The sequence below is a fragment of the Morone saxatilis genome, unplaced genomic scaffold (assembly GCF_004916995.1).
Source record: "Morone saxatilis isolate NCDOM2014 unplaced genomic scaffold, NCSU_SB_2.0 Contig2, whole genome shotgun sequence".
Taxonomy (NCBI): Eukaryota; Metazoa; Chordata; class Actinopteri; family Moronidae; genus Morone; species Morone saxatilis.
Genome location: NW_023339762.1, coordinates 17603636 through 17619462, shown reverse-complemented (window position 1 = coordinate 17619462; position 15827 = coordinate 17603636). Strand labels below are relative to the sequence as shown.

The following is a 15827-nucleotide window of genomic DNA, read 5'->3' as shown; positions in this document are numbered from 1 at the left end:
TCCCCTTGTCTGTACATCGTACTATAAGTCTCTAAAGGACCTCGAGAGTTACATTGACAGATGCTTGTTGCTTTCTTCCTCTCGTATGACGTCACACAAGCAGGTGGAGCAGGAGTGTGTGCGTGGTGTGTTTTTTTGCCGCTACATATGTGAGCATGTGCGGGGGTGCATGCAATACAGAAAGGGAGAGAGAGAGAGAGAGAGAAAGAGGGAGAGAGAGAGAGAAAGAGAGAGAGAGAGTGTATAGCGCCCATATCATTATGGAGGATTTTGCTGTCCAGATGCATTAATAGCTCAACTCTTGCTTTTAAATCCTGTAATGTATTTTAATGTACTCTAATGTATTCTGATGCTGCACAGGGGCATGGTAGTCTTTTAATAGAGGTTTTGATAGAGGCAGCCTCCAGCGGGCGCACACTAACAGAGTCTCTCCATATCTTCCTCTTTCCTCTCTCTGATTGCATCGCAGTCATTCCTCCGGTTGCACTCTCTCTTCCATTTTTCTCTCTATTTTAAGTTAAGTTTTATGTCATTGACTAAGCGTCTCTGGCCCTGTCTCGGACATTTAGCTGGGAACGCAGTAGTATAGTAGTATTTGCCTTCACAGCAATCAAAGAAAACAAAGAGGAACTTTAGCGATGCACTCATTATTTAACCATGAGCAGGCTTTTTAGTCTCCCCAGTCTTGTTTTGCACTAGTCCCCTTTGTGTAAAAATTATTAGAGTAAGCATTATCTGGGTGGAAAAAAGATTCAACAACATCACACACAAACACACACACACACACATAATTGCACACCATTATAAAACCTCTTAGCGTGTGATTATACCTCTATGCTTACATCAGGCCAGTTTTGCCTTATAAAAGCTGCTGAATATAAAGGTTTTGTATTTAGTGGTGAGATGTCAGAATTGTTGGCCACTACACTTTTTCTTATAGATTTGACCAAAATAAACTTTAATTGTTCACAACAGGACTCTTTCTGCTGTGTCATGGCACTAGTTATTTCTTTGGTAAGCATTACATGGCTTTCACAGACTTTTGATAATGCTGTTATGTTAAAGAACATTGTTCCATCTATGGCCTGGGGTTATAAGAGGAGGATGGGACACTCAACCGGGGGCAGAGAGCACTGGGAAACAGTCTCCACAGTCACAGAGTTTGATGAGTCAGATATATTTTTGTTTAGTTCTTACTTCCAGCTGCTGCTGTATTACAGAAAGGACTGTTTATTAAATATCTGTGACGTTAAATTAGGTAATTCCTATATGTTTTCTGCAAGTCATGTTTGACTTTGAGGATGTGATAGTCTGTTATTGTCTTGCATGTTTATACGGCTTAATTCGTTTCCTCTTCTACTGTAATCGTAGCAGCACAACATAGACATTTTTTTTCTTTTTATTTCTATGTAAAAAAAACACAGATTTATTTTTTATTTGTTTGTCTTGTCTTTGTCTTTTCTCTGTTTTATATCTTTGGACAATGAATACCTTTGAGTTATGGACTGTTGGTAGGTTATTTAAACATGTCGACTTGGGCTATGATGCTTTCAGCCCTACTATAGGGTAGTATAGTAAGTTTAATTATGCTTAATTATTAAAAGAGTGATGGAGGGAATGATTTTGGACTTGAGGTAATTCCATCCTGGTCCAGAGTTTCACTGCTGCAACCTGCAGTGGAGCCATAAATCCGATCAAATAGGACCGGACACAGAAACTCATCCTTGCCCTGAGCTACCACAGCCACACATCACTCTCTCTACCTGCTGTTTCCCTTGTGGACCTCCTCACACTCTGCACAGTTGATGACCTGCTACTGCGATAACAGAGCAGAGTTTTGAAGGTCAATACGGAGGACTGAACGCTTTCCGTTCTCATTTCCGTGGCAGTGGACAGATGCTGAGCCTGGAGGATGGAACGTCCTCTGGTGGTGGACAGGAAGTGGAGGGGCCCAAGAGAGAGGGACCGAGCGAATATGAGATCTCCCTGGAGAATAAAAACAAGCAGGTATGTTTTTTTTTGTTTTTTTTCAAATGTGTGGGCCCTGTAAGTACCTGGTGGGACTGAGTGAATGCTGACTCCTCTACCTGTTTAAGTATGAGGAGGTGTGTGAAGGATGATCATTTGACATTGTGCCTTGTCTGACAGAAAAAAATTTCCATTGACATCTATTTCCGTGTTGACATGAAAAAGAACACCAGCGATTCTGCTGCCACAGCGACAGGAACACAAAAGATGCTAGGTTGTCATGGTAACAGCTAATAACTGCTTCTGGCGGCTGGAGATGTCTTTATTTCTCGTACCAAACTGCTGAAGGGTCTGCTGTTGCTACTCTTATTGCTGCTGCAGTGCGAGTGTGTGTATATGAGAGTGTGTGTGTGTGCGTGAGCAGAAACACACCCAGGACACAACCACCACATGTGTGGCTGTCCTCCTTTTTTCTCCCTCTTCTGTCTTCCCTTTGCCTTGCACTCCCCCTCCTTCGTCTCTCTCTTGCTGAAAATATAGGAGGGCAAAAAATTTTTGGGAGGAAGCTGAGATTTTGGGATGAGCTGCTCCACCAACAAAAAGCACAAAAATAGGATTGTGCGGGTGTTTACTTTTCTATTCATTTTCTCAACAGCACCTTTGTCACAACCCATCCATCCTCCTCCTTCCCATGGCCCTTCAGACAGTATTAGCAGTTGAATGATGATAAATGATGTTTACTTTGGCTCTAATACCATAAACCCTCACCCACTTTTAAAAGAGTGGACAGATAAGTAAGAAGGATACTTACTAAGAAGGAGGGTGTGAGTGTGAATTTTGTGACTCAGGCAATGTTCAGATTCTTTTGATCTCTGGTGGACATGGGCACAAAATGCCAACATGATGTTTGCCTGCTGGTGGATGAATAAATATTTTTCAGTGGTTGCTGTGTGCTTTGCAATATCACTCTTGCAGTGTCATCAGTGAGTTTCAGAGCCTTGTAAACATGTTTGTTTCACTCCCCCTCACTCTCTTCCCATCCCCAGATAGAAGAGTTGGAGCAGAAGTATGGAGGCCATCTTATAGCGAGGCGAGCAGCCCGTCGTATCCAGACAGCCTTCCGTCAATATCAGCTAAGCAAAAACTTCCAGAAGATCCGTAACTCTCTGTCGGAGAGCAAGCTGCCCCGTCGGATCTCCCTGCGGCATCCAAGTCCTTCAGGCCGAAACCGGAACTCAACTCAGAGACACAGTTACAGTCTGCATCCGGGAGGAGGACAGATACCCTTACGCTCCAAAACTCCTCCTCCGCCTCCGTGCCGCTCCACCTCTCTGCCCCCTTCCCCTGCGTCTGCTCCAGCTACTGGTCCTTCTCCTGCCCCAGGCCCAGCCCCACCTCAAACCCCTGGGCAAACACTCACACAGCTGGAGGACTGCTTCTCTGAACAAGTGAGTGTTTTTGTTTTATGATAATATTCCAATAAGCTTAATAAGAGATACAAAATGGTTCAGAGAAAAAAATCAAGAAATAAGGTTTCATTAACTAATATAGTTTTAATTTTGTATTTTCTTATCATTATATTTGCAGCTTCATTCCTTGGCCCAGTCAATTGATGACGCCCTTCGTGGTTGGAGCTTGTCGGAGGGTGGAGAGGGTAAGGGGCTACTTATGGATCCCGGAGCCCTTCGTGCAGCCGCTGAGAGCGCTTGTCTGCCCCGCAGTGCCAGCTCGCTGCTAATGGCCTTCAGGGATGTCACTGTTCACATTGACAGCAATAGTTCCTACACCATCTCCTCTGCCACCACCACAACCACCACCTCTCTGGGTAATGCAGGCGGGGGAGAACCAGGAAGCAGGAAGACTTCTGTGAGCGGGATGGCTGGGGGAGGAGATGGCCTGTCAGCAGAGGAGCCAGAGTTTCCTGCACCTCCACCCAGTGAGGAGTTGGAAATGGCTGATATAGGATCAAGGAGAGGTTCAGCAGTGCCAGCTCCAGGTGGAGGCGGGATGGAAGGGGAGAGCGGCTCAGACAGACTAGGGTCCACCTCCACTTCTACCTCTACTTCCACCTCTATCTCCACCTCAGCCCAGTCTAACCAGCAGCCTGCTCAGATTTACACCCAGTACCAGCAGTACCACTACACTCATCCTCAGCAGATTCCCGGGGGGCCGAGCCCCGAGGCCCTGCAGGCCCTGGTTGTCTCTCTGCCCAGGGACCGCTGCCAGGACCCAGCCTCCTGCCGCTCGCCAACACTATCCACGGACACACACCGCAAACGCCTCTACCGTATAGGACTCAACCTCTTCAATGTGTGAGTGATCTAGCAATGCACACTTACACACTGACACAGAAAATAGCTAAATATTTCTGCTCCCTCTGGCTCAGGGTTCAAAGTACACTTAGTCCAGTTTGTGTCTAACAAATCTCCAACAGCCCTGCAAACCTGCTCTAAGCAGCTGCTCATTAGTGTTTGTAATTGTTGGGAGGAGCTGCCTGTTCAGTGCCATCTTGTGATGTCAGTGAAAAAAGCCAAAGACAGCGTGGCAGGGAACAAAGAGAGATAGAAAAGAGGGAAATGCAGTAGAAGAGGAGAGGCAGTCAAGGAGGTCAGGAACAATGTGAGAGCCTCTCAGCGTCTATAAATAGAGACCACGGTTGGCCTGCACTTATTACTAGTTAATACAAATTAAAGTAAATTAACTCATATGCATCAGTAACAGTGGGCTTGATCCAGAAGTCCAGAGCTAACAGCTTTTGCGCATGAATGCACTCTGCCTCTTCTTCTTTCCCTTTGTGCTTGCTCTTACATACACACTCGCTTTCTTTTATTCACACACACACATTAACTTAAGCTCCCGTTCTCTTAAATATAGCGTTACACATTTTCTTTCTCACTCCGGCCCACACACCTATCCACTTGAGCGCACAAAAACATCACACACGCGCCAGTTCAACTGTTAACACTATCTGCTTGTCCACTGTTGGTTGTTTGCGGGCAGGAACCCAGAAAGAGGCATCCACTTCCTGATCACACGAGGTTTCGTCCCGGACACGGCCATCGGAGTGGCTCACTTCCTGCTGCAGAGGAAGGGCCTGAGCAGACAGATGATTGGAGAGTTCTTGGGGAACAGCAAGCTGCAATTCAACAGAGATGTTCTTGAGTGAGTTCTCATTATTTTATTTATATATATATATATAGGCAACATAAAGGCATCACAATATACACGTGGTTGGGTTTCGATAGAGATGCTCAAACTTTAAATTATTCTTGTCAGCCAGGCTGGATTTAAAGTTAATGATGTTCATTCATGACCTTGGAAACAATCCAGCATCTGGAGCTTTCAGTTGTAACTATGTTTGCTGTGTGTGTATGTTGCTTTTTACTTTAAAAAAAAAGAGAAGATATAAAAAATTATATTAGAGATCTGTTAGACTCTGACTTCAATATTTCTGGTATTTTAAAATATCAAAAATAGAACAAGCTGTTGGAATCTAACCTGGCATATACACGATAACACACACACACACACACAAATCAGTTGACATGCAGCACTTCCATGCATAAATGCAACACATCCATGAAAACACGCATTTACTTTATGCTTTCACACTCACCCTTTTTGCAACCAACCAGTGTAGACAGAGATCCAGGATAGAGAGGCTTTTTGCTGAGGTTGTTGTAGAGACTGTAGAAATAGGTCACTGCACTGAACACACGCACACAATCACACTCCTCGCTTTCTTCACTCAGTCAGACACGTAGACACACACTCATGGACACAAATACGCACATGCACATGTGTAGGCCTATATAGTTCTTCAATTGCTACAGCCTGTCCTCAGCCTTTCATGTACATCTCTTATTCCCCTTCACTTTTAAGATCATTATTTTCATCCTCTCATCCCTCTCTTCCCTTCCCTCTTATCTTCCACTGCCATCAGACTGTCTTCTCCATTGATGTTTGCACAAAGTGTGTGCGTGTGCGTGTGCAAACATGTTGTCTCTATGTGCGTCTTCCAGGTCAGTGCTTCTGTAATGGAAGTATGACTGTAAGGAAGATTTGCCATCAGCACTCGGGTACTCATAGTTTATTGCACACGCACAAACACATACGTGCATATGCTCACTCACTCAACTTATCATTACAGGGACACACCACAACTGATCCCAATCTCTTGCTCTCCTTTCTCTTTGCTATCTCTTTGTCTCTGTCTGTCCCTTTTATAGTTGCGTCGTAGATGAGATGGATTTCTCAGGCATGGAGCTCGACGAAGCCCTGAGAAAGTTCCAGGCTCATGTTCGTGTTCAGGGAGAAGCACAGAAAGTGGAGAGACTCATCGAAGCCTTTAGGTGAGACTGTCAACTCGCTCACAGCCAGGCCTCACTGACTAACAGGACCTGGCTTCACTTTTGAATACAATTCAACAGTCCATCACATGACTGAGCAGGGCTCGTAAGGGCACTCTGAGCTTCTTAAAATGAATAGACCTTTTGCCTGTAGCCACCTATGCAAAACTAAAAAAACATGACACGTAACCAATCTCATATATTTTGCAATAAAACAGAAGCAAAGTATTTTTTTGATCTCATGTTGCAGTCTTGGGGATGCAGACGTTTCCAGAATGGCATGGATGCATGGCATGCTAATAGGCTGACTTTATAGACAAAGTGTTTTAACTGCTTCTGCTAGCTCACTGCTGCAGTCTGTGATGAAACTAAAGCCTTGTATCATTAACAAATTATACTGATTGCCTGTAACCTTTGACTAAACTCAGCAGTGTTTGATTGTCAGCCAATCATGGCGGAGATCTGAGCTGCAGGCAATCAGTGTACGTTCCATCAGGACAAAAATAGATGCTCTATTTCCAAACTTTCTCCCCTGGATGACACACTACGCAAATCTTCAGGATTTGTATGCTGTTTGTATGTGCTTGACAGTTGGGTGTCCATTTCCAACCAAAATTAAACATGAATATGTAAAAGAGCATGTTTGGTACTCATGGGGTTTTACCCTGAGTTGGTTCTCTGCAAATTTTGTCAGTGCTGACTCCTGCCCTCCAGTCTCTAGAATTCTAAAATTCATGAGCATATCTGCTGAAGAAGACTCATTTAAATACCAAGAGGGCCTTGAGAGACCTACTGTAACTTGCATACTCCCATTGTGCCTTCGAGTTGACTGTCTAGGTTTGCCTACAAACTCCTGGACAGAAAGAGTTTTTTAATGATGCAATTTTACCTTCTGACTGAAAATATTTTGAGGCAAAAACAGCAAAAAGTGACCAGACAAATCAGAGCTACAATTGGTGCCTTATCCCCTGGCTTGCATTGCCCTTGAAATGTCCTGGTAATGTCCAGAGATTGATCCCAAGACTAAAAATGCAATAAAAATTGCCATCATTGTTTTCCATTTCAGAGTAATTGGTTGCATCGCCTTGTACATTTAAACTCACTCTGCTGATGTGCTGCTTTTCCCCCCAGGTTTACCTACAATGTCACCAAACAGGACATGAGTTGAGCCGCTGCCCCTTTCAAGTCATTAACCAAGATGTCTTTCTGAATTACACAAAATTGCTAGTATAATTCAATCTCAGGGGAGTGTAATCACCATAGAAAATGTACTGCATTTTAATTGTCTGCCAGCATCCACAGTGTGCCGTCCATGTTGTGAGGTGCTGACTGAAGCTGAAAACTTAGCCCGAGTCATCATGTACAGGCTCTGTGTGGCCTAGCAGGTTTCATGTTTATAATGTTCTTCATATTAGTTAGTTACTAGTAGTGTAACTAATTACAAATACATTTGAGTAATACTATAACTACAGTTACCCAGTTACAGTAAACACAAACAAAGTCCTGCGGAAGTTAATGGGAATGGCATTAGTCATTAGTTATGCAAATATTTAGTCAAAAACCAAAGGCATTGGACAAATTTTGGACAAAACTGACCTGATTATAGTCTGAGGTGAAAAGATAGAAGAGTTTCATGAAGGCTGAAGGAAATTTCATGGCAATCCATCCACTAGTTGTTGAGACATCGCTAGGGCCACTGGCTGAGAAAAACAGGTCACTAATATATAGTTTTATTATTTCGAAACAGCTGGAAACAGACAGCAATACTGATGCAGGGCAGCAGCGGCATTGACAGAGAGGGGAGGGAGGGCTGGGAAATGTTGCAGCTTAGAAAGACGTGAGGGTGTGTTTGTGATTATGGGGAGTAAAGCATGTCACGTGTGTATATAGCAGTGCAGCTTGAGTTGACTGCCTGATCACTGCCTGATGACTGCTGTCACTCTATTTTTTAACAAATATTATCTGACAGGACATAACTAACACATATGTTGGGGACTATTTTCAGCTTGTTTGATGCTCTAATGGAATTTACAGCAACAGCATGTTTATGTCCATTATATGGGAATATGTCACCCAGTGCAGATGTGGTTCACTGATGTGTTTTAAAAGCTATAGCAGGCAGTGGATATATTACATTGGTAATACTTATTAGAGATTTTAGTTTGGAAATTTCTTTATTGGATTTGTGAACAGTACAAAAAATATAGATCACTAGTCCTATCCATTAAGGAATGTGTGTTCTAACTCCAAGCAAGAAGTGGTGAGGCAAGAGAGGAGAAGGAGCAGTCATGATACTTCTCCTCTCCGCTTCTGATTTGAGGGCCAATCAGAACACCCACCGCGGTCATCAGTTAATCACATCACACTCAATCATACGTGCTGAGCCCCTGGGTGCAGATTACAAATTCATCAGCGATCTGAGACCACACTGTCTGTAGCTGGATCTCTGAGTATAGGTCAGAAAACGAGCAGGCTTTATCGGGACAGCCAGACATCCGATGGCAGGTCTGTTACGTAACAGTTGTTATGTCATCTGTTTAAAGCGTGTTGTACTCTTGTCGTGAGTAGTTCTTTTTATACGAAGTGCTTTTTGTGCCAGCTGGCATGCAACATTCATATGCAGATATGAAGATAAGAGATCGGGAGCTAGTGTTTAAATAAACTGGTTACATAAGACGGAGATCCGTGCTTGAAAATGTGTGAATGAAGCCCAAACAGACAGACATAACCACTGTTTCATTTATTCACTCAATTGTTTGCTCACTAGTGCATTAACATGTATGCAGTTACACATCCATGCACATGTCCATTTGCATACATACACACTCTCACACACAGTAGATCTTGCATTCAGCCTTTGATGAATTTGCCGCAGAGTTACATCAAGTTGGCAAGTCAGGAAGCTCGTTTGTGCCCCAGTGTGTTTCTGTGTGTCTATGTACGTGCAAGTGCATATTATATCTGTAGCAGTGTTTGTGCCAAGTACGATCTATTCTCCCTCAAACAAAGGCACTGAACTGGGCTGTTGTCGATTGATACCCTGTGAGTTCTATGGCCTTAGATCTTGTGTGGGGTCTGGGGAAAGGCTTTCTGGTTGTGCAGGTCTCAAACGTGGCCTCTCGCTTGCATATGCTCTGTCAAGTACGTAGTCCGCTGGAGCAGAGCAGCCCTCTCCATGTCTGCATCCTGCCTGGCTGCAGAGATAAAAGCCTCCAACCACTGAAATGGCCCAGTGTGTAAGCGTAAGTGACAGTAAGAAAAGGAGATGTGGGGGAAGGAGGGGTAGAAGTGAGAGTCTGTGAAGCCTGTGGGCAGCGAAGGAGCAAAGCAAGTCCAAATGCAGAATCTCTTATTCCAAAGCAGACTGGGCAGGGTTGCCTTACCTAGGGCAGAAGCATTTTGGACTGTCAAATGTCTCCTGTGTCCTGTCAGTCTCATTTATGGTAGAGTGACTGCTCCTCACATCTGACTAGAAGTTAGAATCAGTCAGTCTTCATTAAAATAGACAGATTATAAACTTTTATGGAGACATATTGGCTTTATAATCAGCCTTCTTCTTCAACTTCTCAAAGGCCGTTGCATATATTGGTTTGAAAATTTACTTTGTACTCATCTCTTATAACAAGGCACTCCCTGATCTGACCCCCTAAATCCCAAGATTTCCTCCCAGCTCACTGTTGATATTTTGAAAGATAAGACAGAGGAAATCTTGGGATTTGGGGCTGCGATTTGGCCCAAAAATAAAGTCACTGACTGCATCACTAAGCTTCGTACGTTGGCTCTGTGAGCCTGAAGATAGAGAAGTGTCTCTACCCTCACTTATTATGAATGGGGAAGACAAGATATTAGAAACACCTCATAGCATAAAGCAATGCAATTTAGCAGCATCTCAAACTACATCCTTCAAAATTACCACATTGAACACATTTCTAAAACTGTTTCAATATTAAAACCTTCATGAAGGTGGGATTTGTTGTAGGACTGCTGTATAGACAGCATTCGTTTTAACTAGGTGTACATAATAACCTCAAAACTGGAGTATAATTTAACATCAGTCCAGCAATAAAGTTGCTAGAAAGTTGTCTGTATGTACTGAACACTGATTAATAAAAGGTTGTATTGGTTTTAATTTGTCCTGTTTGCATTAAATCCATGAATTTACCATTCAAATGTATTAGGAATGTTTGTTTACACACCAAACTTTTGGCAATGCGGAAAGTACTTCTTATTTTGTTTGTGCTGTATTTCATTTCTTTGTAACTGTGTTTGTTACACCAGAGAAAGGTTTTCAGCTAGTGCATATGCTGTTATCCATATAAAAGCAATAATGTGCCTCAGGATATGAATTATATTTGAATATTTGAATCACTGCTGCTGATGGCAACTACAGCATCTCTCTTTTTTAACAGCGGTATAATGGATAAGAATCCAGACCAATATCCCTGATAAGACGTGGCAGAGAAATGTTTGACCTAACTTCTTACATAAAATTTGTTGTCCTATTTTTCCTCCACAGCCAGAGGTACTGTATGTGTAATCCTGATGTGGTGCAGCAGTTTCACAACCCAGACACCATCTTCATCCTGGCTTTTGCTGTGGTCCTCCTAAACACTGACATGTACTCGCCCAACATCAAACCCCAGCGCAAAATGGGCCTTGATGACTTCATTCGCAACCTAAGAGGTTAGTACATTATGTGTATGTATGAGCGCAAGTGTGTGTTTATATAGCAGCTGTAGGGCCTTTCAGAGAGAGTGAACTGGCACCATGGATAATGCTGGTATAATGAGTTGCAGACATGTTTCAGTATTCATGGCAAGTGGTTTTGGACACTGGTTATACATAGTAATCACACATACGTAGCTGGGAGGGGATCGAACCAACAACCTTCGGGGGACGACCCACTCTGCCTCTGTGCCACAGCCGCTGATAAGGAGATCCATTGGAGCGATATGCCAGAAGGAATAAGGAAGAAAAAAAAGAGAGCAGAGGGCAGAGGAAGTCAAAGTTTTACAACAAGAACTCTCTTATAAACCTCACTATCAGTAATTTGAGTGACAGCCTCTTGAAGTGAAATAAATTACTCAAAGAGGCGGCGGATGCTTGCCTTTGCTCGCTACCATCAAGAAAACCATCAGCTGTGCAGGAGGAGATTTCTGATATCCTTGAGTCAGAGCTCTGCCCCAGAGACCGTGGCGTCGACCCATTTAATTGAGGCTCAATTACCGTTATATTTAACGATAAGAGGTTCCCGGAAGCATCTCATCACCTGCGCTCCCTGAGGCTCTCAACACGTTCCCCGTTCAGTGCTTGAAGAGATACCAACATCCACTGCAACCAGAGCTTAAAGAAAAGCAGTTTGACTTTTATTTGTATCTTCAGTTAATAGAAAAATCCACCATAATATACATTTCCATATGTTTTTTCATAGAACATTGCACAACCTAGTTTTAAATTGTGAACCAAACAGGTTTCTCCAACAGCAGTGACAGACTGTTGTGAGTCTTTGTGCTGCTCCATAGTGATTATGGAACAACTACCAGGACACAATGACAGCACACATACTGGGATAGAAGCACATTTTGTGACACAGCTGCAAACTAATTTGACTGTAATATCTCAGATAAAAAAAACAGCCCACACAGTCCGCCTTAAATTAAATGTAGTTTTGATCCCCATCATCTTCCACTGCGGCTGTTGCTATAATCTTGTAAAGAATCTGCACAGTAAAAGGATTTAGAATAATAATAAAAACAGTCATAAGTTAATGAAATATAATGTTTTAATTTTCATAGTTTTCACACTGATTGGGAGTCACTTGGTATTATGTAATTTAAAGGCCCAGTGTCTAACATTTAGGAGGATTAGCAGAAATGGAATATAATATTCTTAAGTTTGTTTTCATTAGTGTATAATCACCTGAAAATATTAAATTTTTTTGTGTTTTTATTACTTTAGAATGAGTCATTTAGTCCATCATATAGAAGCACAATGTTTCTACAGTAGCCCAGAATGGACAAACCAAACACTGGCTCTACATAGGGGCCACCATAGTTTGATCTATACAATTCATTGCAATATGCAGCTTTATCGCTAGATGCCACAAAGTCCTACACACTGGTCTTAAACAGTAATTTATTGATGATACTTAAGTCAACTCCTAGTGTTTAAGCGAGATGGTAGAGAGCAGCAACTAGATAAATCACCCCATGGAGTCCAGACACTGGTAGTGGTGGCTGATGACTCTGCTGAGGCTCATGAAATAAGCTACTGAATCTGTGAAGATTGGGCAGTGATGAGGAGGTGGAGGTATGCGCATAACAGCAGCATGAATTAACTGAAGGCAGAGAGAGAGAGAATTATATTTAAAAAGATGACTAGGCTAACAATGCAGGTGTGTCACTGTGCTATTGGTTGGACGTGACCAGCTGCTGAAAACAACTTGATTGACAGCCCCTGATAATTACAGCAAAGAAATGATAAATTATGCATGCATAAGAGGAGTGAATGCAGGATGGAAAGGTAAATTAACTACAGGTCTATATGCAGGAGAAAAGTCTTCCTGACTGAACTTTAGCTTGAGCTTCATTACTTGGGTAAATGTATTTAGCTACTTTTCCCCAGGGGCCAGGGCTCAGTGAACAGTTGGACATTCAGCGTGTCAGGGCTGATTCCCTGTAGGATCTATAGACTACTTCTTACTTTGGTTGTGCCCACACCTAATCTTTATGGACTATTGTTCCCTCAGGTGTGGATGATGGAGCAGACATCCCCAGAGAGATGGTCGCAGGCATTTATGAAAGGATCCAACAAAGAGAGCTCCGGTCCAACGAAGACCACGTCACCTATGTGAGCCGTGTGGAGCAGTCCATCCTGGGCCTGAAAACCGTGAGTGATATTTGTGCCTTGAGTCTTTGGCCCCCTTTCTCTCTCTTCTCATTTCAGTCATCTGTCTGCACTTGTTTGTACTGTCTCCTCTCTCTTGTGTCATGTATTATTTCGCTGCAGTCTGTCCTGGTCTGTACTATCTGTCATCTCCATCTCCTTAACCTTGCCTCTGTAGATCCTCGCCGTGCCCCACAGACGTCTGGTGTGCTGCTGTCGTCTGTTCGAGGTGCCTGACGCCAACAAGCCTCATAAACAGAAACTGTCCCAGCTCCAGAGAGAGGTCTTCCTCTTCAATGACTTACTGCTGGTAATAAACCTATACTCACAATATTATATATATAATATATACAGACAATACTCTAAATATGCAGCTGAAAATACATTTTATTGCCAAATGTAATGAATATTACAGCCCAGATGTTATTAGATATCAGTTCAGCCATGATGTGTATAATGTGTCTCTACTGTAGATCCTGAAGCTGTGTCCCAAGAAGAAAAGCTCGGCTTCCTACACCTTCTGTAAAGCCATGGGTCTTCTGGGAATGCAGTTTCACCTCTTCAGCAATGAATGTAAGGTGCTTTTTTACTCTGCAGCAGTTTATTTCAGTACAGTTCCACCCTGGTGCTGACAGATTCATCAACAGCATTGTAAAACAAACTTAACACACTGCTGTCAACTTCCCATAATTATCCTAAAGGAAAGTTGCTTGCTTACACAGTATTACTTTAAAAATAAATCTAATTTATTTTGAGTTGTTGTCACAATTTAGACTTTTAATGTAACTGAACCTGCAATGCACATCACATCTGTACCTGTGTGTACACGTTGGGTAGTTTTGCTGAGAAGAAAAAAAAGAAGAAAACTATTGATCTTGAATAAGTATGAGCTTCCAAATATTTTTGTTGCAGTGTTCAATAAGCCATTGCTGCCAACAGAAACACATTTGGTCATTAACCTCAAAGCCCGGGTTTTTGCAAGTATTCTTAGCCACAACATTTTGTGAAGTAAAAACTGCAACACTTCAATGTTTCAAAAGATCCTACATCCTTTTTTTAGAATCAAAGTTATGGTAAAAGCATCTTCTTTTTCTCTTTGACACTTTGTTCGGTTGTTTGGTCTCATATCAGACTACGCACATGGCATCACCATGTTGAGCCCATTTACCTCAGAGAAGAAGCAGCTGGTGAGTTTCTGCTCCCCGAGTGGAGAAGAGCTCAGGAAGTTTGCAGAGGAGCTCCGAGAGGCCATCACAGAGGTCAATGAAATGGAACAGATACACATCCAGTGTAAGGAAGGAAGCACATACACACACCTCAACATGTGCAAATACAAACAAACATACAGTGGGCTTCTCTATGTGGCTGGTTGCAATCTCTCTCTTGTGTTGTAGGGGAATTGGAGAGGCAACAAGGCATCCAGCCACACGGCATACATACTAACGGCGGGCAAGTGGACACACACACCGGACACGGCTCTCCCTCAGGTGCTGGTTTTGCTCGTGCAGCATAAAATTCACAACACAGCATACATTACGCATAATAATGCATACGTTACTCAAGGCAATGTCGAAAATAGGACAGCTTCATGGAAAAGAGGTGCATGAAAAAGCCCCCCACACTGAAAAAGGAAATTAAAAAAAGAAGATTGGATGATGATCAGAGGGTTTAAAGTTTTGCCTTTGCGGTCATAGTAACCTTTTTATTATTAAAGAATTTGTTCCAGCAAGTAACGTCCCCTGAAACCACAGATTGTTGCTTAAAGTTAGAGGTTCAGTGTGTAACATTTAGGGGGATCTATTAGCAGAAATGTAATAAAATATTCATAGGTATGTTTTCATTAGTGTCTGAAAATAAGAATCGTAGTGTTTTTGTTACCTCAAAATGGGATGTTTTATTCTACAGGGTCCTCTTCCACGGAGCCATGTTGAACCGAGAGTACACCCTACAGTAGCCCAGAACAGATAAACTCTAGATAGGGCCTTTAAATCCTTTAAACAAACCAGATACAGATCGTCAGCTTTAGAGATGTTGGTATATGTATTTCGTGCACTTTGGACAGAACCAGGCTAACTGTTTCCCCCACCTCCAGGCTTTATGCTAAGCTAGCACGTCCGAACTATTCCCAAAATGCAACACTATTCCTTCTTGTTTGTAATGTTTCTCAGCTTTTTTCTGTGTATGAAGTTCTTAAATCTGCCTGTTAACTTACAAATAGACCCGTTTCTTCCCACAGGCCAACAGGATCCGTATGATAAAACTGGCAACAACAACACAGTAGAGGTAAGTGCTCAAGCCATACTTTTCTCCCTCAGGTAAGTGCCTGCATCACTAGCTCTGTGGGTGTGGTTTTGTATGTGTGCGTGTGTGTGTGTGTGTGTGTTTGTTTGCAGTTAGACAGGGACTGAGAAGAAAGTCTGCTTTATGCTTTGCTTTAAAAGAGCACCGCCTGAGGCACATCCCCATTTTGCAGCCTAGGATACAAAGGCCTCTGAGAGGAGTCTGCTGTAGTGGCGCAACAAACAGTCTTTTTCTGTTGCCTCATGAGTGGATCAGCAGCCACTCTACTCGCTATACAACATCCCATCTTTCATCAGCCACTGCTTGCCAGCCTTACTGTATAAG

General features: G+C 42.7%; 1 protein-coding gene across 1 annotated transcript in view; it reads left to right on the top strand.

The window, feature by feature from the left end:
* Window positions 1-15827, top strand: part of iqsec3b (IQ motif and Sec7 domain ArfGEF 3b) — a 23982-nt gene that overhangs the window by 7667 nt on the left and 488 nt on the right. The window contains exons 4-15 of the mRNA XM_035664884.1: window positions 1890-2007; window positions 3015-3416; window positions 3556-4280; window positions 4969-5130; window positions 6198-6320; window positions 10834-11000; window positions 13066-13205; window positions 13381-13512; window positions 13676-13775; window positions 14334-14492; window positions 14597-14689; window positions 15439-15517. Of these exons, the coding sequence (XP_035520777.1) occupies window positions 1890-2007; window positions 3015-3416; window positions 3556-4280; window positions 4969-5130; window positions 6198-6320; window positions 10834-11000; window positions 13066-13205; window positions 13381-13512; window positions 13676-13775; window positions 14334-14492; window positions 14597-14689; window positions 15439-15517 (2400 nt within the window). The remainder of the gene's footprint in view (window positions 1-1889; window positions 2008-3014; window positions 3417-3555; window positions 4281-4968; window positions 5131-6197; window positions 6321-10833; window positions 11001-13065; window positions 13206-13380; window positions 13513-13675; window positions 13776-14333; window positions 14493-14596; window positions 14690-15438; window positions 15518-15827) is intronic.